General features: G+C 44.6%; 1 protein-coding gene across 3 annotated transcripts in view; it reads left to right on the top strand.

Moving 5' to 3' along the window:
- The window catches only part of ttc28 (tetratricopeptide repeat domain 28), a 149,853-nt gene that overhangs the window by 44,140 nt on the left and 83,103 nt on the right, over positions 1-22,610 (top strand). The window contains exon 1 of one of the 3 annotated variants that reach the window (XM_035630167.2): positions 12,279-12,593. The exons of the other annotated variants lie outside the window; for them this stretch is intronic. Within the exon in view, the coding sequence (XP_035486060.1) occupies positions 12,567-12,593 (27 nt within the window). The 5' untranslated portion in view covers positions 12,279-12,566. Of the gene's footprint in view, positions 1-12,278; positions 12,594-22,610 lie in introns of those variants that run through there. 3 annotated transcript variants of the gene reach the window in all.

Here is a 22,610-nt window from a genome sequence, read left to right as displayed (position 1 = left end):
ACATTAAATTAAGCCTTGATCACTCGGGTATTGGAGACCTTATTCGACTCAGACTCTGCTCAGACTTTTCTTTAGTGACTGGGACTTGGACTCGAGGCCTTGAGACTCAACTTAGAAACTAGTTTAGTGACTCGACTACATCACTGCATTCAACTGCCATCTTTGGTGTAACAGCCTTTTCTACTCATGATTCTTCAAGTAATTTTTATCGCCGTCTTGTAAAATTTTACTCAAATGTGTATTAGTCTGGGACCCTTCAGTTCATTTTCAATTTCCAAGAGGTGTTACCAACGGACACAGACAAATCATGTGACGTCTGTTGAGCTACGGCTGTGATGATTATTCTGCAATGTCTGTGAACGAGTGTTTTTGTGGGAGAAATTTGAATCTATCGGGTACTTTTAGTCAAATGCTCTTTCAACAGCGGCAGCCTTGATTGTTTACAAAAGTCGCTTCCCTCCACATCGTGGTATAAACCCCGCCCATTATCAGATAATCAGTTGTGATTGGACTTGCAAGTTTTCTGCCCGAGGGAAATCACTTTCCAATAGAAGGGATCTAGACCGTATTCTGGCAGGGCAAATTTATATGAGCTCCCAGAATTCGTCTGGGTCCCAGTCTAGTAAAATCTCTCAACTGACCAGCAATACAAAAACAATGATGCTTCTGTATGTTTAGTATCTCCTACACAAATAATGGTGAATTTTTCTTTTGGACATGTTTAGGCTAAACTTGAGGGCAACAATCACTATTTGAATGGACAAAATCAATGGTCGTCAGCAAGAAACGAGAAGCCTGCTTTTTTTTCTCCTGTCTTAAATCAAAGATCAATATTGTTACAAAATCTTTGGGAATTTCAACAGTAAATCTGCCAATGGTATAACATTGAACTGCATATGTGTCATACTAGATTGGAAAGCTTGGATCCATCAGAGGTTGCAATGGAAACTAAGTGGTTGCGGCTTAGTTAGCGGTAAGTTGTCGAGCTGAAAATCACAAATTAAAATATTTCAATTCGCCCCAATCACAACTCATGTGTTCATATTTACAGACCACGTGCTTTATTCTCATTGAGATGGTGAACCATAGTTGCAGCTGATGTCAGTGCAGATGGCTTGCGGTGATTGAGTCGGGGTTATCACTCAGCTGATGAGCAAATTAAAGCCACAATGAGGCCTCACACAGAGCTGCAAGTAACAATTCTCCTCTAAATTTAATTTCCCCTCTGTCTTTTATTTCGGGAGATCAGGCTGTTCTTAAAGAGACTGACAGTCACACACGAGTGGATGTCTCACTGTGTGTGTGTATGTGTGTGTGTGTGTGTGTATGTGTGTGTGTGTGTGTGTGTATTCCTATGATTGGAAATGAGGTTAGTGATCATCCTTCACGACAATTTTCCTTCACTGTCACACTGTGGAGTTAATTTCTGATATTGATTCGAGGAACCCATTATGATCATGCACAAACACATTTCTGCCCAGATTCAGATCCAACATTAATGACGATGAAGAAGTTGGTAATGAAGACACATGAAAATCAACTTTGTTCACAAGAACAGTTTGACTGTAGGGGGGGTCCAAGCAACTTTAGATAGCAGGACCCTTTTTGTGCCGTTTTGTGCTTTCACAGCAGCTACAGTTCTTTTACCCCAAAAGATGTGGGAACAAATTCTTTGAAATTCTTCTCCATGTTTAACATGAGACTGCATCACAACATTTCTGCAGATTTGTCAGGTGCACATTCATGCTGCCAGTCTCTTCTTCTCCAATCCACCGCGTGCTTCAGCCCAGCTTGAAATCGCAAATAAGTGTGTAGTAACAAAGATTTATAACACTGCTCAGGGTTTTTCCATCAAGAAAAGAACTTCCAGACACAAATAGTGAGAATGACACAGAAGGTGAAATCACCAACAGGGTTAAATGTCACAACAAAAATCATAGCCTGGGAGCCAGACGAATTCTGGGAGCTCATTTAATTTGCTCCGTCCGAATAAAAATAATAATAATACATTTTATTTATGGGCACCTTTCAGGACACTTAAGGACACCTGAAATGTACAAATAATAAAAGATAAAAACAGATGCACAAATGTAAAAACAGACCAGACATAAATACAGAACAATAAACAACAACAGACTAAAAGAAGCACAGTAAATACTAAAACATTTCTTAAAATTTCTAAAAAGTTACACAGAGTAAGCCAATCGGAAGAGGTGGGTTTTGAGACAGGATTTAAAAGTGGTGACAAAGTCAGTGTCACGGATGAATTGTGGGACAGAGTTCCAGAGACAGGGGGCTTCACGACTGAACGCTCTTGACCCAATGGACAACAACCGAGCAGGAGGTGTGGTGAGGAGCATGGAGGCGGAAGAGCAGAGAGTGCGGGTAGGTGTGTAGTTGTGGAGGAATTCAGTGTGGTAAGGAGTTGCCATGTTGTGGAGAGCCTTGAAGGGTGAAGAGGAGAATCTTGAAGTCAATGCGGGATTTGATAGGGAGCTAGTTCAGTCTGGATCTCCTCCATTGGAAAGAGATTTCCCTCCGGCAGGAATTTTGCCGGTCCAATGTCACAACCGATTATCTGATAATGGGCGGGGGTTATATCATGACACGATGAGAAGCGACTTTTGTAAACAACCAAGATTCCTGCCACTGATGAACGAGCATTTGACTAAATGTACCCGATATCTTCAAATTTCTCCCACAAAAACACTTAATCAAGTTCACAGACATTGTGGAATCATCATCACAGACATCTCCTTTCTGCTCTAGTCTGTTGACATTTTGCTTCACTCAACAGACGTTACATGATTCGTTGCTCTCACTGGTTGTAGGTCTATCCAGAAACTATTTCCCTTGTAACGAACCAGTTTAGACCCAAGCGCGAGACACACGTAGCTCAGTCGGTAATCAACTTTATTGTGGAGAACACAAGCAAGGCTCAGAGTCAGGGGCAGAAGGTAGACGTCTTTTCCGGGATCGTGGCAAGACGGGAAGGTCGGGGACAGCAGGCAGAGGTCTTTAACGGGATTCAGGCGAAACGGGGAAACCAGGGACAAAGGCAGGGTCGTAACCAGGGCTGAGACGATACGGGGAAGTCGGGGGCAGAACCAGAGTCGAAACCGGGAGATCCGTCCGTGGGTAAATGCTGGAAAGTCTGACATGGAGTACAAAGAACAATCTGGCGGTGAGTAACTGAGTGAGAGGAGGTTAAATACAGACCTGATTGGTGATGAGCTGCAGCTGCGGGGCCAGGTGAGGTGATGAGGTGGGTGTAGCTGATTGCTCATGCGGGACAGAGGGGAGGTGACGTGGGAACCTACTGGGCATGACGGTGGCTGACTGTGACAGAACCCCCCCCTCAAGGGACGTCTCCTGACGTCCTCAAAAACAAATAAGCGGAAACAGACAGATGGGTGGAAGGGGGAGGGTTGGAAAAAAGTGGGCCTAATATTCGTCAGAAGCTGACCAATCCATTCTTTCAGCTGGGCGGGTGGAGGGGGTTCGGTGGAGGGATCCTTGGTCCTCCCTAGCTGTCTCCTCCCCGTCTGACGATGATTCCCCCTAGTCAGGAAGATCAAGGGGAGGAGCCGAGGACAACTTGTCCCCAGGATCCCTCGGATCCCCTGAGGACCGAGATGGTTGCTGGGGATGCTGCTGTTGGAACTCCAGGATAAACTGAGGGTCTAGGATGTGGCGAGCAGGAACCCAGGATCTTTCCTCCGGACCATACCCCTCCCAGTCAACCAGGTATTGAATTCCCCTCCCTCGCTTTTGGGACCTGATGAGGCGACGGACCGAATACGTGAGGCCTCCACCGATGAGTCGAGGGAGAGGAGGAGGAGGGGCAGCCGGGACCAGAGGACTTTCTTGTACTGGTTTGATTTTGGACACGTGAAAGCTGGGGTGACATCGCATAGACTGGGGAAGCTGTAGTCTTACTGCTGCCGGGTTGATGATACTCCTTATGGGGAATGGCCCGATGAATCGGGGTGCCAATTTCTGAGACTCCACTCGTAGGGGAAGATCTCTAGTGGACAAGCACACTTTCTGTCCAACCTGGTAGTGGGTGCCTGGGAGCGACGACGGTTAGCAGCCGTGGCGTACCGTTCGGCGGAACGGAGGAGCGACGTTCGGGCTTGAGACCAGGTGCGGTGGCAGCGGCGGATGAACGCCTCCACGGATGGGCAGGAAACCTCCTTCTCTAGGGCTGGGAAGAGAGGAGGTTGGTAGCCGTATGCACTCTGAAAGGGGGAAAGCCCCGTGGCAGAGCTGGTTAGTGTGTTGTGCGCATACTCAACCCACGGTAGCAACTGGGACCAGGATGAGGGGTTTCTGGATGTCATGCACCGGAGAGCCGTCTCCATCTCCTGATTCTTCCTCTCCGTCTGGCCGTTGGACTGAGGGTGGAACCCGGAGGAGAGGCTGACCGAGGCCCCCAGCTGCTCACAGAATTCCCTCCAAAATACAGATGTAAACTGTGGTCCTCGGTCAGACACCACGTCGACCGGAAGACCATGGAGTCGGAAGACGTGGTGGATGATCAGCTGAGTGGTCTCTTTGGCCGAAGGAAGCTTGACCAGGGGAACGAAATGAGCCATCTTGCTGAATCGATCCACCACGGTGAGGATGGCCGTGTAGCCTTCCGATGGGGGTAGACCAGTGACGAAGTCCAGGGAGATGTGGGACCAGGGACGATGTGGAACCGGCAGAGTTCGGAGGAGCCCCGCTGGCGCCTGATGAGAAGGTTTGTGTTGGTTGCATATTGGACAGGCATTAACAAACTCCTTGGTGTCCTCCTGCAGAGTTGACCACCAAAACTGCTGGAGGATGACATCACGAGTCCTTTGGATACCTGGGTGGCAGGTGAGTGGACGCATGGGCCCACTGGATGACGTCGGACCTTAGGCTAGGAGGAACATATAGCCGGTTAGGAGGACAAGCACTGGGCCCGGGCTGGCCCTCGGTGGCCAATCGCACCTGCTCCTCTATCCCCCATGTAAGGACCGCCAACCGGCAGGGGACCGGAAGGATGGATTCAGGCTCGGTGGGTGTACTCTCCTCCTCTTGGAACTGCCGGGATAAGGCATTAGGCTTCGTATTCCGGGACCCCGGCCGGTAGGAGAGGGTGAAATTGAATCGCGTAAAGAACAGGGACCACCGGGCCTGGCGTGAATTGAGTCTCTTGGCGGTTCAGATGTATTCCAGGTTCTTATGGTCAGTCCATACCAGGAAAGGGTCCCTCGTTCCCTCCAGCCAGTGACGCCACTCCTCCAGCGCCAGTTTGACGGCAAGCAGCTCCCGGTTGCCGATATCATAATTCCTCTCTGCCGGGGATAGACGTCTGGAGAAGAAGGCGCACGGATGCAGCTTCTGGTCGTTCGGCGACCTCTGAGAGAGAATCCCCCCTACTCCTACGTCCGAGGCATCCACCTCCACCACAAACTGGAGGTCCGGATCCGGAACTTGGAGGATAGGAGCAGAGGTGAATTGTTTCTTGAGAGTTTGGAAAGCCTCCCAGGCGGCTGGGGTCCAGGTAAAGGAGACCTTGGAGGAGGTAAGGGCTGTGAGGGGAGCGGCGATGGTGCTGTAATTCCGGATGAAGCGGCGGTAAAAGTTCGCGAATCCCAAGAACCTCTGTCGCTGCTTCCTTGAGTCCGGAACCGCCCAGGAGGAGACCGCAGAGACCTTTTCTGGGTCCATCTCTACCGTCCCCTGAGCCACGATGTATCCTGGGAAGGAGACGGTTGGGGCGTGGAACATGCATTTCTCCGCCTTTACAAACAGTGAATTCTCCAGGAGTCTCTTGAGAACTGCTTGGACATGGTGGACATGCTGTTCTTGTGATTCAGAGTAAATTAGGATATCGTCCAGATAAACAAAAACATAGCGGTTGAGCATGTCCCGGAGAATGTCATTCACCAGGGCCTGGAAAACTCCTGGAGCGTTACTAAGTCCGAAAGGGATAACGAGATATTCGTAGTGTCCTGACGGGGTGTTGAAGGCCGTCTTCCACTCATCCCCTTCCCTGATCCGTACCAGGTGATAGGCGTTGCGGAGGTCGAGTTTGGTGAAAATGGTGGCTCCTTGCAGCAACTCGAAGGCGGAAGAGATGAGGGGAAGGGGATAGCGGTTCTTTATGGTTATATCGTTGAGACCCCGGTAATCAATGCATGGCCGCAGTGTCTTGTCCTTCTTCCCAACAAAGAAAAATCCTGCCCCTGCTGATGAAGAGGAGGGACGAATGATGCCTGCAGCCAGAGAGTCATTTATGTATGTGTCCATGGCCCCCCTCTCTGGAGCCGACAAGGAAAACAGGCGTCCCCTGGGTGTAGACGTGCCAGGTAGCAGGTTGATAGCGCAGTCATACGGCCGATGGGGAGGTAAGGCGAGAGCCCTCGCCTTGCTGAACACCTCCCAGAAGTCGTGATACACCGACGGGACCCCCACCACCTCTGGAGTCGATTTGGTAGCAGTGGTGCGCCGAGAAACGTCTGCTCCCTGGAGACACACCTGATGGCAGGAAGGGTTCCATCCCAAAATGGCACCCGTGGCCCAGTCCAGATGCGGGTTGTGTCGGCGTAACCATGGATACCCCAAAATCACCGGGATGCGTGGAGACGACAAAATATGAAACTGCACCGTTTCGTGGTGGTTGCCGGACAGGAGCATATGGATAGGAGCAGTCTGGTGAGTAACTGTCCCCAGCAGGTGACCATCCAGCGCGTGTACTGCCACTGGTCGAGGAAGCGGGACGCGATCGATCCCCAATTGCTGTACGAGGCCCTCGTCCATAATGCTAGCGTCAGCCCCAGAGTCAATGAAGGTTGACAGTGCGTGAGAGCCCTCCGGGAGGAACAGCTTGATGTGAAACAGGGGTCTCTTCTCCTGGAAGGTTTTAATGGAGGTATGGCTCACCAGCACCTTCCTACTTACTGATGAGCCCTGGCTTTTACCGGACAACGGGACACGAAATGTCCAGGCCGACCACAGTACATGCACAACTTGGACTGCATGTGATGCTCCCGTTCCTCCACTCCTGCGGGTGAGGCTTGATCGGCCGAGCTGCATCGGCTCCGCCTCCTCGACCCGCGCTCCTGCCGGTGAAGAAGAGCCACTGGCGGGAGTAAAAGCCCGACTCTGAGGAGGACGCGTTGCCATGCTCAGCTTCCTCTCCCGTCTTCCCGGTTTGCCAACCCGATCAGTTCATCCAGCGTCGGTGGGATCTCGTGTGACACCAGGCCGTCCTTGATATAATCCGCGAGACCGTGTAGAAAAACATCGCGGAGGGGCGGGGAGTTCCAGTCGCTCTGGCGAGCCATGGTGCGAAAATCAATGGAGAAGTCCGCCACAGACCGGTCTCCTTGACGCAGGCTCATCAAACCCTGTGCCGCCTCCGAGCTGGCATCTCCCACGCCGAACACCTTACGGAGCTCCTCGGAGAATGCCCGGAACGAGGAGCATGCGGGGGTCTGGCGGTCCCACTCGGCGGTCCCCCAGAGCCGAGCTCTTCCCGTCAGGTGGGTAATTGCGAACGCCACCTTAGCATCCTCTGAAGCGAAGGTGTCGGGTTGTAGGTGCAACAGAAGCGTACAGTTCGTTAGAAACGCCCCACATGTGTTGGGATCGCCGTCGTAGCGCTCCGGAGTGCCGACACGAACCTCCGGAACCTCTCTGGCCGGAGCTGGAACCGGAGCTGGAACCGGAGCTGGAGCCGCCGCTGGTGTCGGCAAAGTCAGCTGCGTTAGCACCGCTGCTACCTGCTGCATCTGCGTAGCTAACCTGTCCAGCGCCTGTGCCTGGTGGCAGGCTGCCTCCTTGTGTCGCTGAAGAACGCCTTCAATCCGCTCGAACCGATTGGCAGGTGTCTCCATGCGTCCGCTGGGTCCATGTCTGGCCAGATTGTACTGTTACGAACCAGTTTAGAACCAAGCGCGAGACACACGTAGCTCAGTCGGTAATCAACTTTATTGTGGAGAACACAAGCAAGGCTCAGAGTCAGGGGCAGAAGGTAGACGTCTTTTCCGGGATCGTGGCGAGACGGGAAGGTCGGGGACAGCAGGCAGAGGTCTTTACCGGGATTCAGGCGAAACGGGGAAACCAAGGACAAAGGCAGGGTCGTAACCAGGGCTGAGACGATACGGGGAAGTCGGGGGCAGAACCAGAGTCGAAACCGGGAGATCCGTCCGTGGGTAAATGCTGGAAAGTCTGACATGGAGTACAAAGAACAATCTGGCGGTGAGTAACTGAGTGAGAGGAGGTTAAATACAGACCTGATTGGTGATGAGCTGCAGCTGCGGGGCCAGGTGAGGTGATGAGGTGGGTGTAGCTGATTGCTCGTGCGGGACAGAGGGGAGGTGACGTGGGAACCTACTGGGCATGACGGTGGCTGACTGTGACATCCCTGCTCCCTGACTACACAAATTCATCGGTAACAGGTGTCGGCAGAGGCAGAAGACGCCAGAGCAAATCTTCTGAGGGACTGTAAGCTGGACAAAGCTGACGTGACGTGGAGCTGCTGCTTGGGCAGAGACGCTGGCGGAGCGGCAGCTATGACCGCGCAATCACAACGGCCGGTGAAGGAGCGGGCGGATCGGCCGAGAAGCGGCCGATCCGCCCGCGTGTGTGTGTGTGTGTGTGGTGTGTGTGTGTGTGTGTGTGTGTGTGTGTGTGTGTGTGCGCGTGTACTGCATGTCAGTTAGGCCTTAGTACAGATAGAGTCTCTGTGGAGCAGAGACATGTGGAGGCACATTAATTATCAGGAGCTCTCACTACATCCTATAGGTGCCTATTAGTCTGTCAGCTGTCATGTAACAGTGAATTTCCTCTCTCTTATTCCCTACTTTTTCATTCTATCCTGGCCCCTACACACACATGCGCGCACACACATACACACACATGGATACTGTATTTACATGCATCCTCAGATATGCTCTAACGAACTGTTTCTCCGTCTAGGTCCCAGATGATAAACTCTTCATGTGTCTAAGTGCCCGTGTGTGTGTGAGGAAAGCCTTTTATGGACAAACCACCCATTATGTAACACCTGTTTCATCCTCTATTGATTTCCCTCAGTCTCTCTGCTGGCACCTTCCTTTGGCCTGCAGGATTCTGGGTGTTAGGTCTCACTGCGGTCTGTCTTTGTTTGTGCAGGGTAAAGGATCCTGAAGGCTTTTCTCTGAGACCCAGTGTCCCTGCCCTCTCAACTTCCCTGATCCACAATAATATTACCCTCAGCTCCGATTTCAAACAGCTCTCCCTGCCACCCTCAGCGCAGAGATGCACAGAGCGGTGTAGGGTTCTTCTTGTGCCTCCACTTGGTCTCTCACAGTGTCTGTCTTTCTTAGGACATTATCAGTCCTTTCAGGAGAATGCCCCAAAATAACCAACATATGTTTATGTTCAAGTGACAACGCCCCCTGTCCTTGAACCATAACTGTACCTCACATAGTCTTACCTAGGGCTGCGATTGAGGCTTATTGTAATTTTTTGTTATTTTAGATCATCATTTGTTCTGTGAAACATAAAAAAAAACAGTCTAAGGTGGATTCTATCTTGCTGGATTCAACGTCCAGCAAGATTTTCAAATTATACAAAGTAAGATTAAAAAGCAGCAAATCCTCACATTTGAGAAGCTGGAACTCTCAAATATTTAAAATTTTTGCTTGGAAATCAACTGTTGAACCACCAGTGTTATGTGAGTTGACGAATCGTTTTACTCACAATTTTAACTATATCAATTGTCGGATCAGAAAAAAATATTGTTATGGTGATTTGTCATGGTTTTAGAAGTCGCTGATTAGGGTTGCAACTTAATGCTGTACTGTGTGTGGAATTCAGAGGGGTTTTGACATTTAATGTGGATTGTGCTCTTTGTAGTGTTGTGTATGTAGCACTGTGTATGTATCTATAGGATGTGGGCTTGTGGACTGCTGTGACTAAAGCTTGAAAACCAGAATGTCACAACTACCTGAAGTTGCTTGAAAGGACCAAAATGTTTCTCCAATAGAAAAGGGCCCACAAAGTATGACATGAGATCTATGTGCATGAACATTTGAAAATAGGGCTTACTTATTAAAAGTCGATGTGTTGTCACAAGCATAGTTCTTATAAGGCATGCCATATGTTTGATTACACTTTAATTGCCTTTTATGGTTTGTTTGTTACTTGTGACATACAGTACAGTAGATCATATATGTTTTGCATTGCAGTGTCTTTCAGCATTACTGGAAAGTCCGGGATATTTGAAACTGGGCCTTATTTTCCCATGTTTTAGTGAAAATGATTTATAGAGACAAAAAAATCTTTGCAATCAGCCCATGGTTATCCTGGCAACCACACATCAGCTGCTGTGGTGTAATGAAAGTGCTTGTTTTTGCCCCTGACCCATTCAGATTATTATCATTAAGTGCCTGACAACATTATGAGTAGGATTCCTACAGCTATAGATGGTTTGTTAAAGAGAAAATCTGTTATATCACTTGTTCAAAGCCACCAGACTAACCCTAACCCTTCCTTTTGAAGGAGTTGCTGGTCTACCTTTACCTCAATCAGTTACTTTGTTGGTGTGACTGTCAGTGCTGCACGAAATGTTCACACCCTTTACTTAGGTACACACCTTTATATATTTGTATGTATTTAAAGGAGACAGGGTTTATACACTGCAATTTGGTTATATCGGCTAAATATATATTTATGCTAAAATGCTCACAAAGAGAATGCTAACATACTCATGTTAAGCAGGTATACTGTTTACTAGGGGTGGGCGATCTGGCTTAATATCAGGATCTTTTGTGATAGAATCACAATCCACGATCTGAATCACGATTTGAAAAAATAGATAAGTAAGTGAGTTTCTTATGTCAAAAAACGACAAATAACAATAACATGTATTTTAAAAATAACAGATTTGGTCTTTGACTTGGACCAGCAGAGGGTACTTTCACTTTCACTTTAACTCAATGATTCGACAGACTGCTCGTGTTACCGACTTTATTTTCAAAACATTTGCTACACTTGTGGCAATGAGCTTTGTCTCTTTCGACTGGTTCACTCTGCTCTCGCCTCACGGAGCAGCCAGTCTGTCTCTGTGTCTCTCTGTGCTGTGTCTCGGGTCGGGCAGTGAGAGCTGGACACGCCCCTTGAAGCGGGCAAGCTCCGAGACACAGAAACACAGCGCTCAGGATTGGGGAAGATTCATCATAGTCGAATGCGTGAATTTCTTCAATACCATTAGCAGTGCAGAATTTGATAGTATATAGTAAAAATATACATATATGTTGGTTGCAATGAATGCATGCGCAGTTTTCTGAAACAAGAGCAACTTCCCCACGATCTTAACGATTCCTCTGAAAAGCAGATCATATGCCAAATTATGATCGTCCACGGTATAAAATCGTCAGATCGCACACCCCTACTGTTTACTATGTTCATCATCTTATTTTAGTGTGCAACACTTTGTAGTCAAACACGGAGCACAACAGAGGCCAATTGGGATGCCATTAATTTGAAGGTATTTGGTCATAAACCAAAGTAATGGAAGTCAAATGGATCATCAGAGTCAGAGGATCTCCAAAGTAGGAACCATAAATGTCTGAGACAAATTCCTAGACTGTCAATGGTTGTTGAGATATTTCTGTGTGGACCAAAGTAACATGAACCTTACTGCTGGAATTAACTGCAACAAAGATTGCAGTTAAAGATTATAAAACATATATATATATATATATATATTGTTTAGAATGCATGAATCTTTACCCATTTGTACGTTTTTTAAAGGTGCATTTTGTATTTTTACTGTTGTGTAACTTAAGGAGACCATTGAGGCATTTTCGGTTATCTGTGGCAGAGAGAGAGAGAGAGATTTTTTTTTTTCTAAACAATGTTTATTAAGATTTACCAGAGAACATCACGGTCCTCTACAAATGAAATGAAAAAAAACACACACAACAACAAAATAACTGAAAAAACAGAGTGAAAGCTGAGCTCTCCCTCCTTCACTGAACACACACCCATGGTGAAACACCACTGGTTTAAAAACTCTTGTATGTCGTTCATCAGAGAGTGGAACCTGAAATCCACTCTCACCCTGGCTCTCACCACAGACACGTACATTTTTGTCAGCTCGTGTCCGGACACATTTCCTATCTTGTCTTTCCTGCTTCTATAAATCGACAGCTTGGCCTGACCAACCATAAAATTCAGAGAGAGAGGGAGGGAGGGAGGGAGAGAGTTCCGCTCTCGGTGCTCGGCTCAGTTGAGTCCTCGGAGCCGCTGGAGCAGCCGCAGAGCGGACAGGTGATGCGCTGCCTGCACAAACCGGGGGTTGGATGACAGGACTCCACACTCGCGCGGTGTCACCCGGGGGCTTCCACTGTCATTATAACGGGATTATAACAAACTCCTGCACCGGGCGCGTTCGCACACCGCTCCCCCTCGGGTCCACGGCAGGCTACGAGCCGGCGGGGGCAGCCCTGACGTCGGGTCTGGCATGCCTCTGCTGCCGCGTGCGCATCGCTCCGCACTGGCTGTTGTGACACTTTGACGCTGCGCACATCTGCTTTACAAATATGATGAAATGGCAGCCCCGGAAGAAGGTGAGTGAACTGTGGCTTTTCATTGTGCTCGGCTCCAAAAGTTGGAGCGGAATGTGTTTGGTTTGAAGAATGAATGACTGGCACCGTTTGGGATCAACAGGGCTATTTAAACGCGCGCGCACACAACGCAGGCACGGACACCTTATTAAGGATAATCCCTTAATAGCCTGCATTTCAGAAAGACACTGGGGGATTATGTACAGTATTAAAGACTGCATGCGGGAGATGAAAAGACAAAACAAATTCCACACACCAGAATTAAAGTCGTTGTAAGTCACTGTGAGAATAGTGATGCCATGACACAAAGGTCACTGTGTGAGTTATTATTAGTCTGTATGAATATAAAAAAGTCAGTGTATTAATTGACCAGACATCAACAAATACCCATAGGACAAACATGTTAAGAATGAAAAGGACCATGCACTTCTGTGCTCTGTCGATCCTCTGTACTGCATTTTGCATTCATCCTCTGTTTAAGTGCAATAGGGCTGAATCTTTTAGTCAATTAATTGATTAGTTGCTTGACTCGAAAATGTATTGTTTGTGCATTGGCTGTTTTACATAGAATTTTTTTTTTGACTCAGAAATGTTAGTTTCCGGGTTACATTATATGAAATTTAATATCTTTGGATTGTGGACAGTTGGTCAGGAAAAATAAGTGATTTGAACATCATTACCATCTGATGCTCTAATTTCTGACATTTTGTCAGTTGCAGCCCTGATGGAGAATAACATGCAAACATATTTTAGAGAATGTAGATTAAAGTTTTTGTCAGATCTGTGCTGCAGAAAAGTAGCACAGAGTGCTGGAGTTGTACACATGACATCAGTGGCTTTCTGTGGTGATTAGTTTGGGCCAGGCTGAAATATCCATCTACTCTCATGAAACTCTGTTCAGACATTTGTGGTTCCTGAAGAATGAATCCTACAATGACTGGTGATCCTTGGACTTTTTTTCCTCATGTGCCACCATGAGGTTGGCAGTTGTGGTTTTGAGTGACAGCTATTGGAGCAACTGACATAACATAACATTTGGTACAGAAATTCATGCCCTCCAGTGGATTAATTAAAAGAATTAAATCTTTTTTTACCTAGTGCTATCATCCAGACAAATCTTAAATAGTCATTTATGACCAAATACCTGCAAAACTAATGCTATTTCATCATCCGCTGTACTACAGTATGTATTACTTACAGTGGTACTTACAGCATGTTTACTCTGCTATTATGAGCATTTTGAGCTTGTTAAATCGTTTATCGTTTGAATTTTATCGATTCCGATTCTGCTTATCAATACCGGTTCCTATAGGAAAAATTTCCTGCCACAAGCCGTTAGACTGTACAACACCTCACTTCTGTCTGACAGAGACACTCTGGACTCTGTTGAACACAAATCCCAATTTTCACCTGAATGTCATCTTAGCACATTACTGGTAACTAATTACACACTTGCACTAATATTATGTACATTTTTTATATTTATATTCCTCATACTTGTATAGTTTTGCAGTTCTTATATTTTTACATTTGTATTTCTCTCTTTTATTTAAAATATATTTTTTTGGTATGTTGTGTGACAGATACCTGCTGCTGCAACACCAGTATTTACCAGTTTGGGATCAATAAAGTCCAGACTTTTGACTGTTTAACTTGGCCCATGTTTCACTAAGACGTTAGCATGCATGCTACGTGCTAGCTCCTATCAAAACACAGGCACAGTTATGTTGACCCGTGACTGATTTAAAATATATAATGTATCTTTTAGGAACCAATGAGCAGAAGCGAAATGTAACTTTTCTCACAGGTAACCGGTAAGACTGCTCTGACTCCTCTCTCCCTCTCCTCGGGGGCGTGTTGCTGACATCGCTCTGTCGTTGTGTCTTGTCATTTCAAAATAAAAGTGCCTGCAGGGTCATGAAATTGCGACTTCGTGACATTTCATACAATTCTGAAGAGCGGCGGGCCAACGCCCCAAATTGAACGTAGCGAAAAAACCCTGAGGTATCAAATTCATCTGTTTTCTTACCCCCACAAAATCTGCTCAACTAAAGTATGGTTAGCTTTATTTGGGTATATTTAGGCACTCATAACCTTTAGTCAAGGTTTGGGAAAGATTGGGGTGTTTGGTAATTACAGAAATGTCAAAAGTGAGTCCAAGTGCAAGAGTGGAGGCGTTTAATATGTCAAAATTTAACCGCAGTCACTATTTTCTCTACACAAGCCATGGTGTCTGGTGTCAAAATGGCCTAGTCACCGCCTCACAACTTGTCTGTGCTATAAAAACCTAACACTCAAAACAACAATGATCATTGTAGATAATCCTGACAGTGATTACTAAACTTATTTGACTAAATGAATTAGTAACATATAAACAATACCTAGGAGATGCGGTTGGGTGTGGACTACTGCTGTTACTGTATATGTGGGCTGAGTTTTAAGAGAGCTGGCTGACTGATCAGAGCTGAACAGAGTTGAATAATGTATGAGGCACAGTACTGTATATGATACAGCTTGAGTGTTTTGACATATGTATGACTTGTATTTGTGTGTATGTGTGTGTTTACACTTTGAGTGGATCCAAAAGTGTGTTAAATATTAGTTTCACAGGTGTTCACTGTTTCAGGGGAGTTAAGCATGTTGCTTTCAGGAGTTCAGGAGCAGTTCTGCACTGTAAAATCTAACATGTTGTTTCAACTTAAAAATATGAGTGAATGGGCTGTGAAAAAACATTACTTATTTTTCTAACATTACCTAATGTTATCTTGATTTAATAGCTCTTGCTGTGTAAACCTCTGTGTCGGTTTGGTTGGTTTGGATTTCACAATAGATTTAACTCATTCGGGTCTATTTCAGCTTAATTAAAATAGTTAGTTGTGTCAACCTTTTGTTTCAGTTAAGTTGATTTGTTAACTAATTTGAGTGAAACCACACCTGAGGCTTTTTATAAATGAAAAGAAATAACACAGAGAACACGTAGAATAAAATAGAAGAATTAGAACATAAGGATGAATGAACTTAAAACTACATAAATGTACATAAACTCCCGGTTTAGTCCCGGCTTCCGTTAGCCACGCCCCATGTGACAGCATAATATTTGAACTCAATAGAAAAACGTAAGAAAACTCCCAAAAAAAACCATCTTGGCTCATCTTTCCACTGCTCCATCAATCCTCAATTGTGGTTTAGGCGAGCAAGCTGGCGTGGACGTAGTCAATTAGTGTCCGGGAGCCGAAAGAGGGATGAGAGAGACGGAGCACAAGATATCAAACAGCTATTGCACCTGATATTTCGACAGCAGTAACAGAAAAGTAACAATTCAAACATTCATTTTGTAGTCAAGTTTTTTTTTAACTAGTAATGTTATGTTATTACAACAACCTCAGTAATCGTTTGTCATACCAACACTATGCCAAAATAACAAACAGGCAAAATCACATTTTACAGTGTGGAGGTTCACCCCCGGGTTTTATTTTTTCAGTATATCAAAGTTTTTTTGTGTGCCCATCCCAACGCCCCCTCTCACTCTCTCTCTGGCTCTCGCTCTCTTTCCAAAGTACTGCTGTTTACCTGGCAGGAGTTCATGAAACATTAATTATTCTATTCCACTTGTTCGGATTGGCAGTGCACTGGGTGTAATGTGTTTACTCACAATGCAGCTAGGCCACTTAAAGCTTCTCCCCTGCCTCTGATTCAAGACTAGGCCCTTCATCTAAAGCCTTTCTCTGCACGGGGGCTCAGTTAGTCATATTTTTTGAATGCCTCCACAAAATAATCACTACATTCCTCATGTAATCCAGAGCCAAGATGTCCTGCAGGCTGCAGGTTGGGAGCCACTGTTCGAGTGTTATTATGTTGTCACGTACGTGGATGAAGACCCAGAAGAAATGTTCCTTTTTCATGACCCTTCTTAATAAATCCAGTAGCTTGCCATTCTTCAAAACATGGCTTGGATCCCATTTAACACTTTGGACCCGATTATTGCACACATTTCAGACAGGAAATCAGCACAACAAACTCTTTCCAGTGATCGTCCTTCCATTCACAAGCGACACAAAAGCACATGTCATGTCATTGATACTGTCAGTCATGCATGTACGTTATGTTACCTCCTGTATGTCAGGTCAGCTCTTTTGGCAACTAACCAAGAAAAAAAATGTACACAAAAGCTTTATCTCAGAACTATTAATCATTATGAAAACCAAAGTGGTATTTGAAATATTGCTTCTTAAGAGAATCACTTCTTTACAGCAAATTTGTAGAGATAAACTTCTGGTTGTACAAAATCACCTTCCACGAGTGTGCAGACAACTAAACATATACAGCACAAATCCATTATACTTAAAGACTCCGAAGAAGTCCATAAACACTTTTAGAAACCATGTCAAAAGGACAGATCTTATCTCATAATGATTAAAGTCAGACGTTCTCTGTAGTATCATTATTTGTCCACTGACAAATACAAAATGCATTATGACAATTGTGTTCTGCTGCCTCAAGATAGCGATGCATCAACATTGCACCTGGACACACCTCATTTTACGACCAACATGTCCATGGGCGCTCAGATACACAAAATACACCATTTATTTTGCACTTGTGTGCAAAATTGTGCTGGATGCTGGACGGGAAAATGACACCTGTGTCCTTCATAAACTAGAGAAGTAACTCGCACCAGGTGAAAGATTTGACCCATGGTGTTGTCGTTGCTTGTAGTTTAGTTTCACTCCTGTCTTCATGTTTGTACTTTTAAACGCCGGCCCTTATTTTACTGTTTACTGATCCACTCTCAGCCAAATTGGAGCAGTGTTTTGTAGTCGTGCCACTGATGCAAAGCAAACATCTCCTGCTGCTGTTTAACATTGAAAGCATTCCACAGGTAAACCAGCAGAAGGCTTCTATTGTACAGCAGCCCCATGAAATGCAATGGATTTGTCATAGCTGGACTTTCTTATCAGTACTGTACAATACATCAGTATTGTACAGTATCAGTCTTCACAATTGGATCTTTGATCAGTGGATAACATGTAAGTATTGTAGTGTGAATCAGTACAAGTAGGAACAGTGAGAGTGAGAAAGGCTCAGCATACAAACCAACCAAGAGTGGCTAAAGCATGAAAATTAATTTTAAGTTCTTGCTTTTATTAGTATCAGTATTTTTTCCCATTACTAAGGTTCAGAGTAACCCAGCAACCTGCTATTATAAGTATCCAGATATTCGTAGTGTGTTGAAATCTTGGGGACATTAGCAAAAACCAAGCAAAAATAAGCATATAGTTCAGGGGTTTATGTCTTTTTTATTATTATCTGAGAATATGGTTTGAAAGGATGACAGAGATATGACTGGTGCATAAATATTGATTGATTTCATGTTTCCAGTATCATTGTGCAGCATGCTGTTAAAGCTTCAGAATTGACTGGTCCTTATTGATAAAGTAAAATAAATACTTAGTCATTAGTAATGGGCTCAGGTCCTTAACATTTGCAGCACGTCTAATGTACTGTACACACTGGGTGAGGGAGTTATAATGGAGCATGCCTCTTGAGGCCCAGGAGTGGAACTTAAATGTGAAGTTTTTGTTCAGTGAAGAATAGAACGATGTGTAAAGATTGTCCTTGTGTCTCCTGCTTCTCTTCACCCTTTGAATTTCAGAAGCAGAAAATGCTTATGCATAAAGGAATTCCCTCAGTACTGACCAAAGCTAGACTTTCTCTCTCTTAGCCTCCCTCAGAAATGCAGTGCATCTCCATTCTAATGGGACAACGCTCCGTCAGGAGCTCGTCTTGTTGATAGAGCTGCATAGCTCCAATATCCTTTCTCTATCTTTCTTCTTGATATACCTCCTCCGTTTATTTCACACCTATCACCATGTCTGTTCGTAGAGATAACGTCTCTTGCTGAACCCAAGGATGATGTTTGCCCTTTTCTCTCCTCCTGTTTCAGATGCTCCTCCTTTTCCTTTTACTGCTCTCTGGAGATGGGGAGGATGGGGAATAAAGCAGTTTTTTTTAAATTTTATCTAAGCAGAATAAGGACAAGAGGATGCATAGCCTCCACATTTACAACTCCTCCTCTTCCTCCTTTGCCCTGTGTTGCTTTTCTGCCCTTTGTCTTCAAGTTGGTCCGTAACCCCGCTTGAATGAGATATTGCCGCCACACATCACCACAAAGCCTCTCTGTCGCTCTGCCACTGTTCTTTACACCCAGTGAACCAGAGCAGATGTGCAGTAACATCAGCCCAGTCTCACTTCATCTGTCTGTAATGACTCACTTTGTCTGCGGATATGTTTAAAACGTGTGTCCATGGGGCTTTTTTCCTCAAGCAGTAGATCAACTCTCTTCCACTGTGCCAAAGTGGGTGCCTGCTTTCATTTTAAGAAAAAAAAACTAAACGCCCTTTCTGATTTTTCTATGCTACAGTTCCGACTGCTTCAAGTAGAAAATAGAAATAGAAAAAATTAATCTGAAAAAAGAGCTGAAAGAGGATTGTGATATTCCAATCTAAGAAACCTTAAAGTTTGAGATAAAAACTCAGATATTCACAGTTCTTACAATGAAAAATGCTGTTTTCTATTGTCAAGGAAACACATCGCTTCATTTTGCAAGTATCATCACATCTCACTCGGGCGAAAATCACAAGTATTTCCTTACTGTTTATTAGATTACAATACAAATTATAATTTGATTATGTCGTGCACAAAAATAAAATTGAGCATAGCGTTAGTTCAGGCAGGTCATCAGGTCAAGCGCCGCCACTATGCATCACATGACAGTAGAGATCTCTGTGCCAGCCCTCATAAGCTGACTGCTCAGCTGATCCTCTTCTACGCATTCAATTGGCAGAGCTCATATTGTGCACTCTATTTAAGCTGCTTTAACCTGCCTACTCTTCTTTTTTTGCTGCACACCACTTCACAACCTGCCTCGACTCCAGCACCTCCTTTTCATACGTTTCTGATTTAACCAATGTCATATGTTGTCATTGATGCCTGCTCTGTTCTGCACTGGGGGGCAGGGAGTTTAGCTGCTGCAATCCCTGCCTCACATTCCATGAAAGTAAATGGAATGGTAGGGAGATGTGCTTTCCCTGTCTCACACTTTCCACATAGGCACGTGGGGGGGGGGGACTGACTATTTCTTCAAAAATGTATTATGTTTTATGTATCACGTAAATCTATATTTCGAATAATCAGATTATTTTCTCAAAATATTAATAAATATTACTCATCATAAATGTGCCCATTTGGTGAGAAGTACTTGTGTGCCTGTATTTGTGTGCATAGCATTGTGTGTACTCTTGTGCGTGCTTTGTAGCAAACAAATGGGATTTCACCAGTTTCGGGCAGAGAGAAGAGTGAGTGCTTTTAAAGTTTTGGAGATGTGGACATGTTAATTGCTGCATCAACCAATTTGGCGCATCAGGCTCCTACAACTTTCCAAAAAACATTCATAGCAGAAATCCAACAGTTGGCTTTGAGCCATTTCTTTATAAACACAAAAATCCCTGAAAGTTGCAGCAAACTTCTTTACAAACTGACTGAACAGGCACTTAGACCAGAAATGTATCAGCTGAATGAACCCTAACCCTAGTGGGCTGTGTTGATAGGGTGATAGGGAAAGTTTGCTCACTTTTGATTGATATAGTGTTTGACCACTATAACTATAGGTTAAGTTCAACTTATTTTGCAGGACGGCCTGAACTCCTGGGGTCAAATGAAAGAGGTTGCAGAGGGGGTTTTTTCTTCACGCCATGCTAGTCCATGCTAGTATCGGTCCAAAAACAAGGCTACCCAAGCCTTACCTGATGTACTCATGCACTCATCCATCCAGGTTAATTTCCATCACCATGAGGACATAGTCTCATAAATGAAATTACTATGCACTAGGGCTGGGTGATAAAACGATAGATAATTATCGCAAAATAACTTTTCCTCAATAGAAATATAAGACACGGTCAATACAACGTCGATAGAACTCATTTCATCCATGTTTTTACAGACAACACTAACAGCCAATGATTATGAGAATAGCGCTGTGCCGAACCAATCTGTTTGTAGTCACTCAAGTCTCATCATAAACTTTTCAGATGTGGCGAGTTAAATGATATCAAAATCATATTATACACAATAATTACAATTTTACAATATTTAAAGACAAGATGCAAAGTAGTAGCGTTCACTGCAAACTGTGTCGAAAGCATTTGTAGCAGTTGCAGCAGTTGTATTTATAAAACTGCATTATACAGCAGCACTTGTATAATGTCCTTCAGTACATTTGTCATGTTCAACTTCTGACATAAAATAAATAATATTTAAACCAAAATGAACTTTGGTTGATTTTGGTTTCAATCGATCAATATTGGTTTAATCGATCAATATGAAAAATTATTGTGATAAGGTTTTTTTTCCATATCGCTCAGGCCCACTATGTACAGTACAGTTTTCTTTAACTGCTGTTCTATGATAAGGGCAGACTCCTGTTGTGGCAAAACACCCTTTAGCTTCTGTGTTGTTTGCCACAGAAGCTACAAGGAATGAAAAGGAAACCACTCAATGAGTTTCAATTGATTTCTGTTCAATCCTGTTGAAGCTGTGATCTGTGTTCACACACAAAACAAACACCTTTTATTTGGTCAATTATTGTGCTGCTTGTACAGATGTTAGCTGGGGCTAGTTGGCACAGAATGTGTGGAGTTTGTCTGTGTGTAAGTTATCCTCCTCCAGTCTCTCTAATTTTCCTCTTGTCTCTGAAAGTTTAGAAAGTGGAGCCATGGGATAAACTTTTTTTTTCACTCAAATGTAAATATTTTTAACTATTGCAGATGTCATTTTTGCCTCGGTTGATGCCACCTCAGGCATCTGTTTGTAGCCACTCAAGTCTCATCGTCAACTTTTCTAAAATCATTATAACAGATGTGGCAAGTTAAAAGATATAAAAATCATATTGTAGACAATAATTACAATTGAAAAAATATGACAATAACTCTCATGTTGACAAATAATTCCCTTTAACCATTGCCTACTGAGAGGAATCATCTTCCTCCTCTCTTCCATCCTCTTCTCTCTTTCTGTCTGTGCTTGACATTATCAGTCCTTCACATTTCCTTTGTATTGTTTGCAATGTACTGTCTTAATGCCAAACTGAATACAGAGAATGCAGTTGATTAACTAAGTTTACTCATCTCAAGATGTATGTGCACATTCAAAGACTGAACTTCTGATCACAAAACAGTCACGGTCTCTGTTGCCTAATGGAGTGAGAGGGGGGAGAGTCACTGTGCTGAAAGGGGGGTGGGGATGACTATCAGAGGAGAAGGTGAGAGAGAAAGACCTGATGGGAGAAACAAAAAGTACAGGCAATGTGTGTGTGTGTGTGTGTGTGTGTGCTTGCGTATTTAGGAGTTGATTCTATTTATATGTGAGCCGATCATACCTGGTTCAAGTCTCAGTGGAGCTGATCCAACAGTACTTTGACACCACTATTTCACTCTGGGTGTGTGTGTGTGTGTGTGTGTATGCGTGTCTTTCTATAGTTTAGAGAACCAATTTTGGCTCAAAACCATCATTGTGAGGACGCACAATGACCCTTACTGTGCATCGGTTGGATTTTCCATGGATTACTCAGGCTACGATGTGCGGCGTTCCTTGATACACAGTTATTGGTGGCTCTGGTCGTCGACTAGCCCTGACTCTGTGCGTCCGCTTCCTTGTCGTCGACCTGGGAGGACCTGCTGGCATGGTTGCGTGGTTGCTTTGAGCTACAACTGTTTGTGGCTGACCTTGCCTGTCCTGTACTGTGTGCAGTAATCTACCGCCCTCCAAAGCCTAATAAGGTTTTTATTCAGGAGTTTTCTGAATTTTTGGAAGATATTATTCCAAAATATGATAAACTCCTGCTCTGTGGAGATTTTAATATTCATGTTTCTAGTCCCTCCAATCAATTGGCTAATGATTTCAAAAGCCTTTTGGACTCCTTTGGTCCAACTAAATCTGTGAATAGACCAACACATAATCTTGGAC

Source organism: Scophthalmus maximus, chromosome 1, assembly GCF_022379125.1.
Source record: "Scophthalmus maximus strain ysfricsl-2021 chromosome 1, ASM2237912v1, whole genome shotgun sequence".
In the NCBI taxonomy this organism is placed as follows: domain Eukaryota; kingdom Metazoa; phylum Chordata; class Actinopteri; order Pleuronectiformes; family Scophthalmidae; genus Scophthalmus; species Scophthalmus maximus.
This window is presented reverse-complemented; position numbering and strand designations above follow the sequence as displayed.